The sequence below is a fragment of the Balaenoptera ricei genome, chromosome 5 (genome assembly GCF_028023285.1).
Source record: "Balaenoptera ricei isolate mBalRic1 chromosome 5, mBalRic1.hap2, whole genome shotgun sequence".
Taxonomy (NCBI): Eukaryota; Metazoa; Chordata; class Mammalia; order Artiodactyla; family Balaenopteridae; genus Balaenoptera; species Balaenoptera ricei.
The window spans coordinates 53,825,197-53,845,638 of NC_082643.1; the positions used below are offsets into that span (position 1 = coordinate 53,825,197).

A 20,442-nucleotide genomic window follows, 5' to 3' on the forward strand; every position below is an offset into this window, starting at 1 on the left:
GATGGTGATCAAGTATCAGTGTTTCTTTAAAACTTTCCTGACGATTCTAATGGGCAGCCAGAGTTGAAAGTCATTGCTTCAGCAGAGTCCTCCTCAAACACTAAGATAAAATGGGTCATCTGTACCTCTTGTTAAAATTCAGATTCTGATTCAGTATGTTTGGGGCAGGGCCTGAGATCCTGTATTTCCTGCTGGTGCAGCTCTGGGGACCACACTTTGAACTGCAAGGTGAAGTTCTTGGTTTCCTCTTAATGGTTTTAACCTCACGTTGGAACCTGTCTTTTCTTTATTAATCAGTATTAATCAAGTGCAAATGTTATGGACAATATTTTTTTCTCTCTTCCGTGTTAAACAGCAGCAATCCCTTGTGAGCTGCGACTTTGGGCTTCCTGTTTTTGTTCCATCTGAATGTTAGAGCCAAAAAGAACCTTAGAGAAGATCTAGTCTGGTAGTTTCAGAAATGCTTCCAGAGCTGGGAGGCCTGATAGACACACTTGGGAAGTGTGGAGGGAAAGGGGGTGGGTGCAGAGGAGGCTGAAAGTCTTGTATCCATTTGAATGAGGAAATTCCACTATTTTTGATTTGTTTTATCTTCAATGTGTTATTTCAGTTGAAAAAATAGAAGGAAAACCACTCACTTTGTCATTTCAAAGATGAAAAACCTGAGGCACAGATGGTAAGTTATGTATTTAAGTTCATTAAATATTCAATAACAAATTCATGAAGTTTCTGAGAATGAAAAAAATCACTTGCAACACTAAGTTATAGCACCTGTTAACTTTACAGTGTGAAATGGGATAAATGGTAATTTTGCTTTTCATGTCTATTAATATTGCATGTCACATTGGTGTTTATGCATAGGTGAGTCATCAAATATACAATGGAATAAATTCACAATAATACTTGCATGGCTCCAGGCATAAAGCAGATAATGCAATAAACCAGGGAATGAAAGGACTAAATCATCTACAAATACCCAACAGCTCAGCTAATGAGCACAAAACAGAGCACATATTGTCATTCCCTTCCCATTATTTCTCCCAGCTGTTCTAAGAACTTACTTGTATAGTAATCAGATGTTACTGTATACGGTATTTTTCTTAAACTTATAATTAACCTTGATTTTCTCTTCTTTTTGGAGGGGAGGAAAAAAATAAGACATAGAACTGCACAGTAGGGGCAAAGAGATGGCTTTGTCGTCATCTTTCTGTAGTTACCCCCTGTAGTGGTGGAGCGCATCATGCAGCATGGCCATTGGGCAGGACCCAGAAATGCCATACTTGAGTAAATACCATAAGCAAAGGAAACCTACCACAGTATTAGCAGGGGAAGATTTGGTATATGCTCCTCCTTGATGCTGGTCATAGGCTTTGCTCGTATTCATGTTTGGAGAAAAGGGGAAGCAAGCGCCATCTGCTGACACCTAGAACAATTCATTTTGAACCATGGTTTCAGAAGATGTATGCGTGACTTTCTAGGGAGTAGCAAATCCAGGGCAGAGTGGGCACAGGTGTGTCTACCTTCTGTGGTCCATGTTATCATTTCACATGCTATGGAATTCCATCAATTTTATGTTTCTTGTAAAAATCAGATTTTATGTTTGAATTTATAAGGCATTAATCTTAAATTATCTTATTTCAACACATTTAAAACTAAAGCATAATGCAATTAGAGTTTAGCTTATAGGCAAATGCTTCTGGATTTCGAGGTAGGAGAGGATACGAAATATGATGGGTGGGTTGGCAGGACCTGTAAACCTTGCTTCTTCAGGAAAAACATTTCTCACTTCTCTTCAGTCTTCCTCTATGTATGTTCTGTATTCTTTTGTGGTTCATCCATCAATGTGATTCTATCTACTTCCCATCTTCTATATATTTGCAAAAATACCTTATATGCTAATTACCACTTCCTGTCCTCAGCAATGTTATGTACTTATTGCTTTTTGCATGTTTTGTATTAAAATTTCAATGTTATATGAGATACAAGGGAAATAATCAGATTTGTTCCTTCAAATACTTTAAACACTTAACATATTTTCAATTTTTAAAAAATGTATTACACATCCTTGTTTCTTGTCACATGTTACATCAGCTTCCCAAGCATGAGCATTAAACAACAGCAAACTAATCACAAAATTATTTAGAGTTTAAACTCAGGTTTTTACTCCCTTGAAATGAATGGGGAAATGCTGTAGACATAAGTCATAAGGACAGAAGGACATAAAACTTTAAGACATTACTGTTCGTGTAGTTTATTAGATTCTCAAGGACAAAAAAAGTTCTGGAGGATGAATAGTAGTCCAGCAAGTAGCAGCTTACATATATTACTCTTCATTTTGAGCATTGGGTCTGATCAAGAGGCAGCCCAATTATCTCACTCCTCATCTATAATCTTTCTTGGGGTGTAGTTTCTAAATCGCTGACCTTGATCAGAAAGCCCCAGGCAAACTCTCTCGTTAATTGCCCCATTTTACTTGTTTATGCCTCACACTGAGTGCTACTTACAGCCTTGTCTTAGACCTGCCAGCCTGAGCAACTTTGACTTGACCACCTTGAGCACATAATTTCCAGGCTCTTCATATGCATCAAATGTTTTCCTTATGTGAAATCAGACTCCTGATAAACTCCTGTGGTTTTATGACATTTATTTAAACCTAACCTTAGAAAAATTAAAAATTTCATTCCATAGGAAACCTAATTCTCATTCTCCATCTTTCACAACAATGGATATTATTACATTGAAAACACCCCAGAGAGGATATGCACAGAGAAGTTTGCATTTCTCTGATTTTTGCAGATTCAGTTCTGAAATTAGCTGTTAGGCATAATTCAATTCAGCGCATCTTGATTCCATGCTATATACTGGTCATGGGATGGAGGAATAGGGCTGCACAAACTGTATATGCCATAAGCATTAAATCAACAAGCTTACAATTTCTCTAAGGAAAAGAAGAAAAACTCATAGAACGGTTAGGAAACAATTTAGGAGAGCATATGATTAGATTCTAATATATCTGATACAATACATGCTGTAAGAATGCATAAAATGGAAGGATCGTTTGTCTTTGGGTTTCCCAGGAAAGACTTGATATTGAACTGGGTGTTGAGGGGGAGTATATGATTTGGCTGCCTTGAGAAGGGTCAGCATGAATCTAAAACACATGTGCCAGTGTATACGCAATTTAAACTGAGCTACTATATGTGGCCTGGCATTGCATGGACCAAAGCTTGAAGGAAAGCAAAGGGACAGTGAACTAAGGACTGAACCAGAAATCTAATAGATAATAGATACATGAAGGAGGGATAGTGTTGGGAAACCTGCTGTCTTGGGTAACAACAGGGAACAGTTAAAAGGCAGCCCTGTTTCTGCATTCTCTAACTTGGAAACAGAGACGTCAATAGATGTCAGGCTTAACATGCTTTGTAAGTGCAGTAAAATAAATGAGTAGTGATTTTAGAAAATCCCTCAGTAGTCACATTAGATGGTACTTCAAAACTCAAACCTGACTTTCACTCTGTATGGAAAGCCTACACTACCACTTTTACAATGCCCTTCAAAATTTTTCTCTTTTTTGCCAATGGCACAGTACTTTCTGTCAGAATGACCTCTTTCACAATTCACCTCAAATTGAGAACTGGTGCAAGACAGCTCCTAATTAATTCCCTGCAGAAAACATAAAAGAACAGCTAAGGCTCTTTATCATCTTGTCCTAAAGCTCTGTAAAGTGTCGGAGATAACCAAGATAACAAAGTGAGTACATTTACCGCCTGCAGGACTCACTGTAGGCTTAAAATTTTTACTGAATCAGGTTCAGGTGCTCACCAACTGAAAATCAGTGTGAGAGAGAGAGAGATGTTTGTAGAAAGGAAAGCTGCTTTTAATCAGAATGCCGGCAGTCTGGGGAGATGGTGGACGCAGTGTCCCCAAGAAACGACCTCTGAGGATTCGGCTCGGCCATGAAAGCTTTTAAAGAGACACAGGTAAGTAATCTCAGTTAATCATTGAGATAGGGGGTCAGAGTCATGGCCATCCCTCACTGTGGGCAGGCTTGTTGACTTCTTGTGATTTTTCTGTAGATGCTATCTTGTTCACACTGTTCAGGAGATTACAGAAGGGGAAGCTAGAGAAAAGATCTAGGCATCTGTTAATTACTTATTCTTCACTTCTATTTCTTTGATCTACAGAAAGAACCAACAGATTAGGCAAGGTATTGTGTGATCAAAAGATTTGACAGGTGTGCTAGGGCTGGAGATGAGTAGAGCATGGGGGTCCTGGGTTAAGGTTAGTGACAAGGCAAAAGGGTGCCTCCTGCAGAGAACTCTTTCCTGCCAAAAGCTGCTTACAAAATGACAGTGGTAGTAGCAATACCAAATGCACCTGTTTTCCTAAAAAGGCAATGTGGGCTTCTATGAAAGTATGTATCTTTCCTTTTTAATCCAATTTATTAACAGTGTCTTCCACAAAAAATATTTCAATCCGTTTCTTCCACAAACCACAATAGGCCAAGGCGCATTTGTTACTTTGATCCTGTTTGACCAAGAGATTTTCTCTTACAAATTATTTGCCCTGATCATTGTTTTATGTATTTAACATAATAAAGCATTTTCTAAAAATATTCCAATCATGCAAAGATACTCAGATTAGTTTATCAAAATAACAATTTAAATATTTCAAATTGTTTTCTCTTTTTCCTCCCACTGCCTTTCAATTTCCAAATATTATGGATTTTTCTGTCAGCTTTCAACTATTTCTTTCTCCATTTTAATAACAGTCCCCACAAAAACAATTTAGAATGCCTTTTTTTTTCCTGGCTTGAGCATTTGTCCGTTACTGTTACTTTCACATAAACTTGAAATAATCTTCATCTTCTAATCACATCATCTCCAGAGTCTACCATATCACTCTGTTAACTACCAAATAAATTTTCTTTCATTTGGCATCTGAAATTTTAGTCTCAGCAGAAATATCTGAGTTTCTGATCTGTAACAGGAGAAAGGTCCCAGAAAGGACAATGAGAACATGTTGTAAGTAAGGTAGGAGATGAACTCCTTGGGAGTAATAATCCAAAAGCTAAGTGAAGAAAGTTTTCAGAAGGAAGGAATGAATGATCAGTTGGCAAAGATACTGTTGAGAGGTCTGGTAAAATAAGGCCTGATCATAGCCATTGGATAGCAACATGGTGGTCAATGGTGACCTTGACCAGAGCACTTTTGGTGGAGTGGGAGGGATAAGAGATTGATTGAAGTGGTCTCCATGGAGATTGACTAAAGGAAATAGAGACATTGACTTTAAAAAACCTCTTGAGAATTTTTCTGTAAAGTGAAGCAGAAGGATTTGGAAAGAGGTGAGAGCTCAGGAGAAAGTTTTTGTGTTTGTTTTTAGGATTGTAGATACTAGAGTATTTTTGATTCTCAAGACATGATCCAGTAAAGAATAAGGCAGGGAATTTATGATGCATAATCATGGGAGGAAAGCCCTTGAATAAATGAGAAGGCTGACAACCAGTGCACAAGTGGGAAGTTTGCCTTTAGATAGGGGAGCACTAAATGGCAGTAAAATTGGTAAATTCTGTGGTTATTGCAAATGGAAGATATTTTCTCACCCTCTCAATTTTGCCTGTAAAATGAAAAGCAAGATTAGTAGCAGAATTACTAGTCTTCAAGTATTCTAATATTTTAAAAAACCCACTTTATTATTTTTCTTAAACATTTTTTGCTTGCTTGTCTGTTTGCTTGTTTGTTAACAGCAATCACATCATGAGCAAAAATACAGGGATGAGAAAGGGCTCAAGACTTTTCAGAGAATATATACAATGGAATATTACTCAACCAATAAAAGGAATGAAATTGGGTTATTTGTAGAGATGTGGTTGGATCTAGAGACTGTCATACAGCGTGAAGTAAGTCAGAAAGAGAAAAACAACTATCGTATATTAATGCATATATGTGGAACCTAGAAAAATGGTACAGGTGAACTGGTTTGCAAGGCAGAAATAGAGACACAGATGTAGAGAACAAACGTATGGACACCAAGGGGGGAAGTGGTGGGGTGGTGGTGTGATGAATTGGGAGATTGGGATTGACATGTATACACTAATATGTATAAAATAGATAACTAATAAGAACCTGCTGTATAAAAAAAATTAAATTAAATTAAAATTTTTTTAAAAAAGAAAGATTGTTCAGAGAAAAGTTTATAGACTTTGGGGGAGGACTAATCTGGTACACGGCAGAAAACAGCAAGAGGTGATCTTTGGAAAGTAGGTCAGTGATGGAATGAGAGTTGCCTTTACATTTGAATGTGTGCGGAACTAGGGCTTCATTATGCAGATTATGGGGAATTATCATTAATCATTAAGCAGGGGAATAGCCTGATTAAATATGTCTTCAAAAGGGATTTGTAGAAGATGCTTGGAAGGAAATCAGAAAGCAAATCAGATTTACTGTCTTTGATAATCTCACATTGAAGCCTTTTCACATTGTGAAAATCAATGGATTTTTTTTTTCTCCCTGGGAAGATGTGATAAATCCATTTTGTTCTAAATGTTTTCTTCTAGCAAAGATACCAGTAAATATTTGGGATTTTTACAAACAACAGCAACAACAACAAAATGCATGCAAATACAAACACACACACACACAACACTCTGTGTGTAATTTTGAATCAACTGGGTTCAATGAAATTGATATAATTAACTCAGCTTGTTCTGTTACAGATTCTCTGCTAGGCACAATATTTTAAAACAAAGTTCTCTTTTAGTGTTTTAGCACAAATTTGTACCTTTCCGTTTCATCCAAATGTACAGAATAGTAAAGTCAGTTTCTTGTACTATTCCTTTGAAATCTTCAACACTGAATGATTTTGGTTTATTGTATGACAAGCGTATCACAGAGAGAATATATACATCACCACAAAATCTGTCAAAAACATGTAAACACGCTTTACAATTGATTTTAAAAGCAAAATTATTTCTTTCCCAGTTTGTTCTGTGAATTAAACCTGTCATAAAAACATTTAACATTTGTTTGTAGAAGGAGAACTTGGTTTACATTGTTTATTTATTTATTCATATGTATCAAGTGCTCATTATCCTGGCACTGCTGCAGGACTGTCGTGATTGATGTGCCAATAAATGATTGAAAACTAACACTTTGGAGAGGAGGAAATTGGTCCCCAGATTACTGTTTGGGGAAGGAGTATTTAATTAGGGCGAGTAAGGTGCCGACATACCAAGATCCCTCAAGGTCCTAGTTCTTTAGTAACTTTAGTTGATTAGGATAGGTTTTTGTTTTTTGGTTTTTGTTTTAATAAATGTTATTACTCTACTTTATTTTGTAATTAATTGATTGATTGATTTTTGGCTGCATTGGGTCTTTGCCGCTGCGCGTGGGCTTTCTCTAGTTGCGGTGAGCGTGGGCTACTCCTCTTTGCGGTGTGCGGGCTTCTCATTGTGGTGGCTTCTCATGTTGCGGAGCACAGGCTCTAGGCGCATGGGCCTCAGTAGTTGTGGCTCGCAGGCTCAGTAGTTGTAGCTTGTGAGCTCTAGAGCACAGGCTCAGTAGTTGTGGTGCACGGGCTTAGTTGCTCTGCGGCATGTGGGATTTTCCCAGACCAGGGATCCAACCTGTGTCCCCTGCATTGGCAGGCGTATTCTTAACCACTGTGCCACCAGGGAAGTCCCTGGTTAGGATAGTTGTAATGAAACATAGAATTCAGTTTTGATATCTCCCAGGTAAGACCTGTAACTGAGAGAATTCTCCTTAAAAGGCAAGGGACCAAGGCAAAGGCAAGAGTCTGGATATTTTTATCCTTTTAGTCCATAAACATAGGTTTATAACAGCAAACGATGTGTCTCATTCTGATTCAACGACTGTCTACTGAATGGCATCATGCCAAGAGGACTTTCTCCCAGTAGCAAGGCAACCTCAGAATAAAAGAGGCTATGTGTGCAGGATCAAATGCAGAAACTGAGAGTAAAAGCGCCCAGATTTTAGCCAGGGAATCGTCATCTATATTCCATGTAAGAATGAGTTAGCCTCTAACTGCACATCTGTCACACAGAAGGCCCATGAAGCCAGAATACAGTAAGAACTTTTCACACATCAAGTAAGAAATTTCCTGCTTCCCCACCTCCTCTCCATCCCTAATGTGTCAATTTCCCCACGCCTGACCCTGCAGGAGCCACAAACGGCGGGTGAAGAAGATGAAAGGAGAAATTAAGAGGCTGATCACGCTTCTCTGCCCCCTGTGTTTCTCTGCCTTGAGTGTACGTAAGCTGGAAGGGGAACAGTTTAATTTAAGATGGTTTTAAAATTATACTTGATTAGACTAAAATTTTAATACCCAGAAAAATAGATTACTTATTAACTGAGAATAACCAGAAAGGCTGGGGGACCTATTAGAGACACTCTCAGAGCCGAGAGGAGAATGGATCCACAGATTCGAGTCTGGAGGGCAACGAGAAAACAAACAAGATTTCTTTAATTTGAGCCCAGCTCATTGATTAAACGTATTCGTTTTTGTTTAACTGTTGTCAATTGGTACAGACCATGGTGATTAGCTATATAGCTAAACACATCACAAACTCCAGCTGAGAAGGGGTTTACCTCTAATGGCCATGCCAAGGCAGCAATTTTACTTTTATTTAATCAAATCCATTCTGTAAGAAGGGTCAAAGCAAACAAAATACTGTGATTAAATGTAGCCGTGCTTTTCTCTGAGAAGATTTCAAGAAGAAAAGGAAAGAAGGTTAGAGGAGAAACAAAGATGCTATGTATGAAAATAAGAAGAAAAATGAACAGAATCATAAGACTATAGTAGGAAGACCTATATGTCTTAGCATGTTATAGAAGACCATCCAAATCTGGTTCCAACTTCTTTTGTCATACAAATTTCTCCCTCTTCCTGTCATGTTCCTGCCACAGTGTCTTTCTCTCTCTTGCCTAAACGTACCAGGTTCCTTTCCAGCAGTCCTGCATCCAATTCCTTGTTTAGCCTGGAATGGCTTCTCCTTCAACCTGATTATGCCTCTGCCAGTTCCGCCGTTAGCATCTGAGTTAAATGTCACCTTTTCCGTGAAAATGTCTGTATCTCCTTCAGGCTGAGTTGGACATTCTGGACTCTGCCCTCTCTGAGTTGTTATTCTTTGTCTACTTCACTGTAGATGCATCTTCCCCCACTGCACCACAGCTATTTGTTGGCACGTTTATCTCCTCCACTAAACTCTGAGTTGCTTGGAGATAGCTCTGAGTCATTTATTTTTATCCCCAGGATCTGGTAAGTTCCTCACACATATTAGATGATCTGAGGTGTTTACTTAGGTAATTAACATGGTCATTAGGCAGCTGACTAATGACAGGATAAGGAAGAAATCACAGTGTTGGTATATATCGTTAAGTACCAACCTCCATTTATTTATTATTTTTTAAAAGGGCTCTCAGCAATAGGAATAAAGAAGAGAGTGGGATTTCCAGCCCAGAATTAGACAATGGCACCGAGCCGTTCTCCTGCTGTCTTTCCCAGCACTGAAGACTTCCTCCAGGCAGTGAGCCTCAAGGCAGGGCAGTGCTTTAGTAAGAACATTACAGACTAGACAACTCATAGTTGAGGAAGTGCTCTATCCCCATAAAAGGGGCGACTAGAAGGTAAAGATGCAGAAATAATGAAGATGCAGTGCTGATGAATTGACCGCCCAGTGTGCAGCTGAAGACTATCTGCTTTGCGAGTTACTCTTTAACTATGGGAGCAGGTGCTCTCTCCGCAAAGCCTTAATTATGGTCAAGGAAATCCTTAGTTTTCTAAAATTTCTCCTTAAAGGAATGCTTCTACCATCCTCTTCCTCTTCCTGTCTTCCCTCATCTATAGAATTTATCTTTTTCTGTCATTGCTTTACTCTCCTTCAAAATAAAAACTATTTTTCCCTAAAGGTTATAGGTGCATTAGCTCAGATTCAGGTTTGTAAACTATTTTACAGCAGCCTTGGATGTTTTTGACACTAAGTCAAATTTTTTTTGAAGTTATAAGGACATACTTGCTCTCTGTGCTTCCTGTAGATTCCTATATTCTGTGACTCTTTGAAGGAAAAAATTGCATGTCCTTACAATTAGAAAAGATTTTCTTAGGCCATGCAATTTTTTCTCCTAGACAGACTAGGTATTTGTTTTTTAGTATTTTAAATCACAAAATTAGAATAATTTATGTGTATTTTATTTCTGTATGGTTTGATGTCATTTTATTTCCATAACTTAAAATTTATTTTAAAATGCTTTTACAACAGTGTGTTTTCTAGAGCAACAAAACTTCATGGAGATGACTTGTAATTGTCCAGCCTTCCTCAAAATTGTCTTCATAAAGAGTGCATTGGAATATTTATCTAATGACATATACTACCTACTTCCTATAGCTCATGAACTACACCATGACAATGGAATGCAATACACTCAGTCCAACTCATCTGAACGTACAAAGCATCATTTCCTTTAAAGAACTGAAATCTCATAAATAGAAAGATGTAACATTTCTTTGAACGTTACAAGAAGGAGATGATGAACATGACTGATTTTAAGTACTTAAGACTGAAAAACATTTACTTATGTTCCAGTAAGTCTACCTAAGACTTTTAAATATTGATAAACTTGATGGATTATCTTTGCACTATTGTCTCTGGTCCCTGGGCTTAAATAATGAGTTGTTACAGTCTTATGCACATACGATATCAAATATCTTGAAATTATTTGCTATTTACACTGAAATTATTTGCCATTTTTCCATATGTACCTGATACTGCATTACTCCCTATAAATAATGTGATAAATACGTTATTTCATCAATAAGGAAAGTGAGTCTTAGAATACCTTAGTAAATTTCCTTGCTAGTTATGTAGTTAGCAAATTGCAGAGTTAAAATTCCAATGCCTCAAACTCCAGTCTGTGCTATTTATCTACATCAAAGTGCCTTGAATGAGCAGTGCTATTTTTACTTAATATTTACCTGCAAACAAGAATTCATAAAAGGGTTTTTTAAACAAATTGATTATTTTTATGGGTTTTGACATTTGACACTCCTGAATTTAAATACTGGTTTCAAAATTATTTGTTGAGTAACCTTATTTGGCCTCTCTGGGCTTCATTTTTTCATGTGAAATGTGGGTAGTATATACTTTGCAGTCATAGTGAGGATTAAATGCAGTAGTGAATGTAAAGTACTTGTCACATAGTAAGATCTTAATACAAGGTGACTATCATTATCTCAGGCTGGCCTTTCAGATTTTCTAACAACATTAACAACGTGGCATCCTTTGAAATTTCTGTCTTCTGTTATACATTATCAAGCATATAAAAAAATACTCTTTCTAACTGGATAATAGCCCTCACAGAATAGTATTTCCTAAGTACCATCGTCGGACTAAAATTCAACTAATACAGTTTATTAATTGCTTCAAATATACTACCTACTGGGATTCAGACTATCTAAACTGGTTGGGTTGGAATCTTTGGAATGGCAACAGGAATTCTGCATAGTTTGCTAAAGAATTTCTCCCTCTGAAAAGTCAAAAGCATTTCAGTTTGGATTGCTTTGCCCATCGGTTATCAATTTAGATTTTTGTCACTGTCATTCTAGTCAGCATTCTTCCAAAATTTCTAATAATTCCTCCCCCAAAATAAGTATCCTCTGGAAAGAGGGAAGTAGGCCCATGTACATAGGTCTGCTGGCATTACATAAGGCAGAAGACGCGTCAGCACTATCATTACTGCTGGAAATGTGAAAAATCACATTCATATTTCCCTTAAAAATATTAACTGACTTCTGAGTTTATCCTCATTGCTTTAGTGGTCAGGAAGAATACTGAATGATGTGTGGACAAATGCCTATAAGACCCCAAAGTACTATTTTTACGTGGTAAATTATTATTTACCATCTTCATTACCACTGAAGGAGTATAATCCTAGAAAGACTGAGTATGAAGTTACACACGTGAACGCTATGTGTCAAGTGCATTTATTACTTGTGCCTACTCAGCACGAGCCTTCATTTCCAGTTTTCTAGTTGTAATGTCACAATTTTTTTGGTGTTTGTGTGGTGGAGGGCATACATCTTAAGGTCCTGTGGTTTGTAAAGGGATAGTATCAATATCCAGGGGTGGGAATGAAGCTGTAGCTTGGGCTGTCAATATGTTTTATCTCCCGAGACAAAATCCCTATCACAAGAAGGATATGTACCTGGCTCCATTAAATAAGATGTAATCCTCAGATTTCTATGAAAACTATTTGGGGAAGACACAAAGTTCTATTTCCATTAACATTACCGAGATTTTTAGATTTGAATCTCTCCAGAGAGAGCTTCTAACATTCTTAAGAAGAACTGAAGTACAAAGCCATAAAAAGCAACAGTATTTCACTATATAACACACAGTAGAGTTAAAATCATCACACCAGCTCCTTTTACATCTCATTGCTATCGGTAAGTTCTAATTCTTGATCATTAATTCCTGTATGGGTTTTTCAGCACTTTTCCTACAAAGCACAATATCCTCATGTGTTTGTTTTTTTTTTTAAATAAATTTATTTATTTTATTTATTTATTTTTGGCTGCGTTGATTCTTCGTTGCTGTGTGCAGGCTTTTCTCTAGTTGTGTTGAGTGGAGGCTAATCTTCGTCGCTGTGTGCGGGCTTCTCGTTGCGGTGACTTCTCTTGCTGCAGAACATGGGCTCTAGGCGCGCAGGCTTCAGTAGTTGTGGCTCGTGGGCTCTAGAGCACAGGCTCAGTAGTTGTGGCACATGGGCTTAGTTGCTCTGCGACATGTGGGATCTTCCCGGACCAGGACTCGAACCCGTGTCCCCTGCCTTGGCAGGCGGATTCTTAACCACTGCGCCACCAGGGAAGCCCTCATGTGGGTTTTTAATTGTAGATTCCTGAGCTGACAGATGAGATATGTTGATGACCACATTGTTTTTAGCTCTTAGGGTGTGGGCTTCCTTGGGCTTTTCTCTTTTTCGGCAGAGATGGAGGCGAAAAGCATCTTGGAAACCACGGCGAAAATTCTCATTGAAGAAACCATAAATGATGGGGTTGACGCTGCTGTTGCCAAAGGCCAGCCAGTGTGCAGAAGGGTAGATGTAGATGTTGATGACCCTCAGTTCATTCAGAGACAGGTCAACATAGTCTGAGAGCATCATCAGAGGCCACAGGGGCAGCCAGGAGAGAATGAAAAGCAGGGCCACAGTCAGGAGCATCTTAAGGACCTTCTGTTTCTTCTTGGACACCACGTGCCACTGTTCCTGGTTCTGTTTGCCTGAGTGGGGCACTGTTGTCTTGGAGAGTGCAATTCCAATCCTTCCATACGTGATGACAATGAGGGACAGGGGAGCAAGGTAGATGTTAGCAAACAGCACAGTGGTATAGATCTTCCTCATTTCCCGATTTGGCCAGTCTTCCCGGCACCAGTAGACTGGGCTGGTTTTATTCTGGGAATTGAGTCTCACTCGGTAATATTTTTCTTCCTGTACATGTAACACTATTGCAGATGGGGATATAATGGTGATGGCCAGGACCCAGATGATCATAATGATGACAAACGCTGTCTTGATAGTGAGCTTTGGTTTAAAAGGGTAGGCGACACACCGGAACCTGTAATTAAAGGCAAATATCAGTGAAGGACTGCCTCATAACTTCTGACCAAGTCATTAATTAAATTTATTTCAGTAATTATAGTCTTCCATACATATTCCCCTTCAAATATAGAAAGTTACCATTAGTAGGGAGGCATGCATTACCAGTTTCTGTAATTAATAGATGAGATAAATTTCAACTCAAAAAATTAATGAGTGGAGTATATCAGACACTATTAATAATCAAAGTACTATTGTAACTAGTCAACATTGAGCATGAGCATTTAATATTCTGTCCCAGGCTCCTTTCCATTGGTTTGCATGGATTGCCTCTGTAAGCTTTCTTATTTAAAAGATGGGGAAAAGGCTTAGAAAAGGTAAAAAATCTTGCCCATAATTACACATGATTTTTACACATGTATTTTGGCTCCAGAGCCCATATTCTTAAATGTCCCTTCTTGCCCTTCTGTGCTCCCCTCACACATAATCTGTGTGCTTGGCCATGCAACTTGCTTTGGCCAGTTAGTTGAACATTAGCAAGCATGGCATAAGCAGAAGCGTGAGTGATTTCAGCTACAAGACACAGAGTAGGAGGACGACACAGAGGCACCCAGCCAATCCACACAGTTGTGACAAATATTAAAGCATTACTGTTTTAAGCCACTAAGTGTTTTGGTGGTTTGTTTCACAGCTATGAGTCTGAGAGTTTCCATGATGAGTTCTGTTTATGCACCTTCCCAGTGTTCTGTGTCCTCTGTTGAGCATGACAGTTATCAGTATGTAGAGTAAGCCTGATTCATTTTACTGCTGTTTTGTTATTGTGATTCTTAATTTTGTTATTATTGATATTCATTATGTTCATTATAAGATAATCATACTATTATGCAACTGTATAACATTTTATATTTTTCAAAGTACTATCATCTATTGAATCTTCTTTAATTTTTGTGATGACTCTATAAAATTGAAAATTATTACTTTCCAGATCTGCAGGTAAGGAAACTTAGAGCTTTTAAGTGGCCCATCAGCAACTCCAAACAAATTTATCTTATCTTTACATAACGACTAGTTATCTTGAGCTTTGACTGCTCCATTGTCCTTCACTGAAGGTGTAAGCTCTTCTGTCTTAAACTCCAAGTTTTCATCTAGTCTTCTAATCAGTGAATTCTCCCATTTACTCACCCTTAAATTATGGGTAACTTCAAAGGTGCAATTCTAGGTATTTTGCTCTTTTTGTAAACCAGCTATTGAAACTTCAAATTTTATTTTTTCATTTATTCATTCAACAAATAGTCTATGATATCTTGTTAATAGCAGCCCAAACTAAGACATGCATCATCCCTAATTATTTAATCTTAAAATATGTAAACTTCAGTAGTTTTATTTTATTACTGAACCCTTAGTGTGTGTGTATAAAATATATATATATATATATATATATATATATAAGCCTTGCTCTTAAAGGGGTACATATTATGGATACAATTTTAAGCAGATATACCCAAATTTAGTAGATTATACATTTTTCACTGGTTAGGTGGATTAGTTGAAGATATGCCCAATTTTCTGGATTCAGAGTTTGGTGCTGACCTACCTATCTACTGCTATTGCAACTAAAGTAAAGACTGAAGATGCAACGGATACTCCCTGGACCAAGGCACTGATCTTGCACATTGTACTTCCAAAAGGCCATCCTGAAAGGGAAATGGGACAGTTAGTCTTTGGAAAGATCATATATATATTTTTTAATTTCACTGAAATTATGAAGAGAAAGACATGAAATTAGACAGGTGCAACTGTTTCCTAAATGATATCCAGGGAACAATCAGTGTTTCCCATTATTTTCATTAATACATTCAGATCTCTGTTTTTCAGTATACTAATAAGGTCAAAACTTACACAGTAGTTTCAACATTCCATACACTGTAATACATGTTTTGCATCTATTAACATATCTAATCCCCACAACAGGCTTTTGAAGACCTTATTATTCTCCTCATGATATAGAATATGTAACAAACACACAGATATCACATACCTTGCCACACAGCTAGTTAGAAGCATATTGAGAATTTAAACCCCAGCAGTATGGTTCCAGAGTCCAAGCCATTAACCCTTATGCAATAATGCCCTTTAAATGAATAAAACAGGAAGAATATTGTTTCTCTAATTTGGAAATGTATTCCATAAATTATGAGGAATCAGGAGTCACATGTATAACAAATAAAGTTAATATTTAATTATATATAATCTAATGACATGATTTACTTCAGAGGTACTTTGTTATGGAGTGAATGTGTTCCCTCCCAAATTCATATATTGAAGCCTTAACCCCCAATGTGATGGTATTTGAAGATGGGACCTTTGGGAAGTAACTAGATGTAGATGAGGCCATAGGGATTGTGCCACATGATGGGATTAGTGCCCTTATAAGAAGAAGAAGAGAGCGTGAGACCTCTCCCCATGTGCAAGCACTGAGTAAAGGCCATGTGAACACACAGCAATCTACCAATCAGAAAAAGGACCCTCACCAAGAACCCGACCATGCTGGCACCCTCATCTCGGACTCCTAGCCTCCAGAACTGTGAAATTAAATGTCTGTTGTTTAAGCCACCCAGTCTATGGTATTTTGTTATAACAGCCTAAACTGACTAAGACATACTTGGAGAATAAAAAGCACTTTGTTCTTTATACGAACAAAAGTAGTCTGTTTGAATAACTTCCTAACTGAACTCGTTACTAGAATGTTTATAAAAGAAATTGGTAAGATTATTATATTTGATATTTAATATCAATCAAATCAAATTTAGAGTTTGATATTCTATACGCAGCTCTGCTATTACAGGAAAGAAACACTATTCTTCCATTAGCAAATATTCTAGTTTCCCAAGAGATGAATGTTACATATTGCTCAGATTTTTTTAAATTTATCTTTTAATAAATATCCTATAGCTTATTTTAAAAATACTCTTATCTAATTAAAAATATTCCCAATAACCTAAATAAACCAAGCATACTTAAAAGAACATTTTGTCATCTATCCAGACCATCTTAAAATTGGTGCTTGAATGGCTTTATGCCACAATGATGCAGGAGGATAGAGTAAAAGTACATATACACTCTGCACGTACTCCTACTGCTGGTCCAGAGACCCACTCAGCTCCAGAATGCAGCTGCCAGACTTATAATCCCTATGGCAGTAGATAAGAGAATTTCCTTCTGGGGCAAGTGATCCTTCCAGGAACACTGACATATTTTCACTGGCAGATTCTGATAGCTGTGGATTTCCCAAGGAATGACCCAGACTAGTGAAGCCGAGAGTGGGCCTAACCTCAAACCCCAGTTTTGCAGAGGTTCAAGGCAGCCACATAGTACCTCACTCTGAAATACAAGCAGCTAAATAGTAGTTGACTATTAGGGAAACCTCAACCATAAAAGAAAGAAACTAAAACAAATAGGAAGAATGAAACAGGAGAAAACTAATCTGAACAGGTAGACAAAAAATTAAAAAACAAAGAAAATTACTACTCATAACCTCAGAGATAAAATACATTTTGTCCATGAAAAATATGTGCATGATAGTACAAGGAACACAAAGAATATAAAAATAGCTCAAAGAATTTAAAATATGATAACAGAAATGGCTGTTGACTTTATGTCAACAAAAAGTTTGGAAGAGGAAGTTGAGAAGATCTTTGCAAGTAGAATAATGAGGAGAAGAAAATGGAAGAAAAAAAAGTTTTAAAGAATGGCAACACAGCACCTCCAATATCTGATTAATACGAGCTGAAGAATGGAAAATGTAGAACTCTGCAAGGAAATTTCCCGGGACTGAAAGCATTCATTTTTTGATTGAAAAGACCTCGTTTGTGTCTAGCACAAAAAAAAATGGAAAATAAAAAGACTTACATCAAGGCTTAAATGCCTGAAATTCAGAACACTTGAGGTAAAGAGAAGTTCTAAAAGCTTTTAGGAAGAAAAGCAAAATACAAGTCATAAATAAAAGAAGCAAGGGTCAGATAGCATCAGCAGCAACACCAAATTTCTCAACATTAACAACAGAGCAATCTCTTTAAATATTTTTAGGGAAAAAAAAAGTCCAGCCTAGAATACTTTATCCAGGTAATTATAATGAAGTGTGAAGGCAGAATAAAGATATTTGCACTACAACATCTCAAACATTTTTTATCTCAGTGCACCCTTTCACAAGAAGTTAATAGGGGAATAAACCAAGAAAAAAGAAATGGCATCCAGAGCACAGGGGACTGAGCATGAAGAGAGGTGAAGAGAATTGTTAGCTTCTCAGTGAAGGAACATCCCAGAGCAATAGCTGAGCTCCATACCTGGAGAGCAATGTGTCTGGATAGGAACAAGAGGATAGAGAGTACCTGGAGGGGTATCTCCAGGAAAAAGATGCCATTTACATTTTTTTGGATGTGTTTTCCATATGTTTGAAGGTATTGACAAGAAATTTAACTCTCCTGGAAGAGAATCTGAACATACATTATTGATAGGTATACTCCAAAAACACTAAGCAAATCAAAATATGATGCCCCTATTAAAGCCAGGAAAACAAAAAAAACATTTTATAAGAGAAAAAGTTGGTATCATAGTACTCTATATGGCTCAGCAGGGGGTAAGATACATATAATAATAGGAATGTATACTCTAAATATTGATTTAACAAAAAACTATGATATACTCATATTGAGAGAATGAGGGAGGTAAAGACTGTGAATGTATATTTGTGGTTCTGCATAAATGTATCTGCTTGCATTTGTACCAAGTTTCAGCCAATCATGTTGTTTTTCCAATTTCACGTTCAGATACTCAGTTTCTACGGATTTATGTTCTTTTGTCCTAGTGCTGTCAGTTCAGTGGAGTTTGGTGAGGGAAACCACCCCTTGGGGTAGAAGAGGATAATGAGAACTAAATTACATTTTCTGCAGTCTGATAATATATTAGAATGAAAACATGTTATTTAGAAATGTGGTAGTAATTACCAAAAATAAAGGCAAAAAATGCTGGATGTGGCCGCCTCCTGGGAATGGGAATCAGGGCTAAGGAAGGGCACTGTATATGAAAAACTCTTAAATAATAATTTAATTATAGATATTTAGGGGGGGACATATTGAGAGCATTTCTTATTGGTAAAGTAAGTTTCTTGAGAGCAACAAAAATTTTTATCAATTCTTTCACTCTCTTTTTGTCTAGCACAATATCTTGAAAATGTACATCCTTAATAAATATTGTTTTTTAATTACAAGCATCACAAAAACACAGAATCTATGTAGTACTTGATGATAGAATAGGCAATCTAAACTCTCCCTGACTCCCACTCCAGAGAAAGGAAAGAAACAGAAATAAGTTCTAAAGAGAACCTCTTATTCTTCAGTAAACCGATGTTGAATGCCACAAAAGGAAAAGAACTACGATATGGCTCATGTTGATCTAAATATTTTTTGATATGCTGCTTTGGTTTCATTTTTTTCTCATACAGATTTGGAATATGTATATATTGAGTGCTGTTCATTAGTTAATACAATAGATATTTATTAAGCAGGTAGAGGAGGTATAGATACACTGTTCCTGTACTTCTGGAGTGTATAACGTGGTGCTAAAGAAGTGGTAATATGGGCTCAGAAGTACTCTAGGGTAATACCCAAACCATTACTTATGTTGCACATGTAAATTACCACTATATGAATGAAACTACTGCTTTGTGAGAAATTACTGGTACTGTTACTCCATCTTCCATCAAAAACTGTTGGAAATCTCTCAGCCAACCACAAGAGGGCTTAAATATCTATTTATATTAGATGGAAGACATTGCATCAATTGAAACCACACGTTCTTTGAACTTTACAGTCTATAATATTCTTAATATTTCTACTATATTATATGTGCCCTGAACTGTCAAGCAAATTCAAAGTCTTCAGTAAGAAGTGTCACCATTCACTGATGACCTTCAGTGAACACTCTATAAAAATAACAGCTTCCACACTTCATCTCTGTCACTTGTTCTATTTTTCTCCATAATTCTTTTTATTCTCTGATTACTTATATAGCTATTTGTTTGTTGTTTTTATTCTCCTTTAGCATGTAGACCCCATGAGGACAGCTACTTGGAGCAGTTCTTAGAACTCAATAAATATTTGTGAATGAATGGATGAGGCTGCCATGGCCATGGATATGGGACAAATATTTTCTCATAATATGTTTGAGCTGCATGCAAATCAACATACCTGCTATAATATTGTCCAGCAGCGTGATAGGCATACAGAATATGCCAACTAGTAAATCACTTATGGCCAGGTTCAAGATGAAGAGATTAGTGAGTGTGTGCATGTGTTTGTTCCTCATTACAATAAAGCAAACCACTGTATTTCCCACCATGCATAGGAAGAAGATCAGAAAGTAGGAAATAATGAAAATCACTGCCACTTGAGGCTGGTGAAGATAGTAGTTCACATAGGTGATATTGCTATCTGCATACAGATCATGCTTTGTGTCACTGACACTCCAAATGTGATGCCAGTTTTCTGAAGAGTTTGAGTCCCAGTTTTCACTCATGATGGACCTGAACAAAGAAGAGGCAGAAAAGAAAAACATGATTAGAAACCAGGAGAACTTAAGTTTAAGAGAGATGCTTTTAAAATGCTACAGAATTTTTTTTATTGGAGTATACTTGCTTTACAATGTTGTGTTAGTTTCTGCTGTACAATGAAGTGTATCAGCGATATGTATATATATTGATGGGCCTTCTATAATCATACATTTTGCATAAAAATGAGTTATAAATAAGGCATTCAAATTATTAGGATTTTAATCAAGA

At 37.1% G+C, this 20,442-nt stretch overlaps 1 protein-coding gene across 1 annotated transcript; it reads right to left on the reverse strand.

Moving 5' to 3' along the window:
- Positions 1-12,466: 12,466 nt before the first annotated feature.
- On the reverse strand, positions 12,467-20,180 carry NPFFR2 (neuropeptide FF receptor 2). Its single transcript, XM_059924057.1, has 4 exons — positions 19,853-20,180; positions 15,202-15,301; positions 12,890-13,626; positions 12,467-12,534 (listed from the first exon to the last, which is right to left on the reverse strand). The coding sequence occupies exons 1-4, from the start codon at positions 20,178-20,180 to the stop codon at positions 12,467-12,469; spliced, it is 1,233 nt and encodes a 410-aa protein (XP_059780040.1).
- Positions 20,181-20,442: the final 262 nt, after the last annotated feature.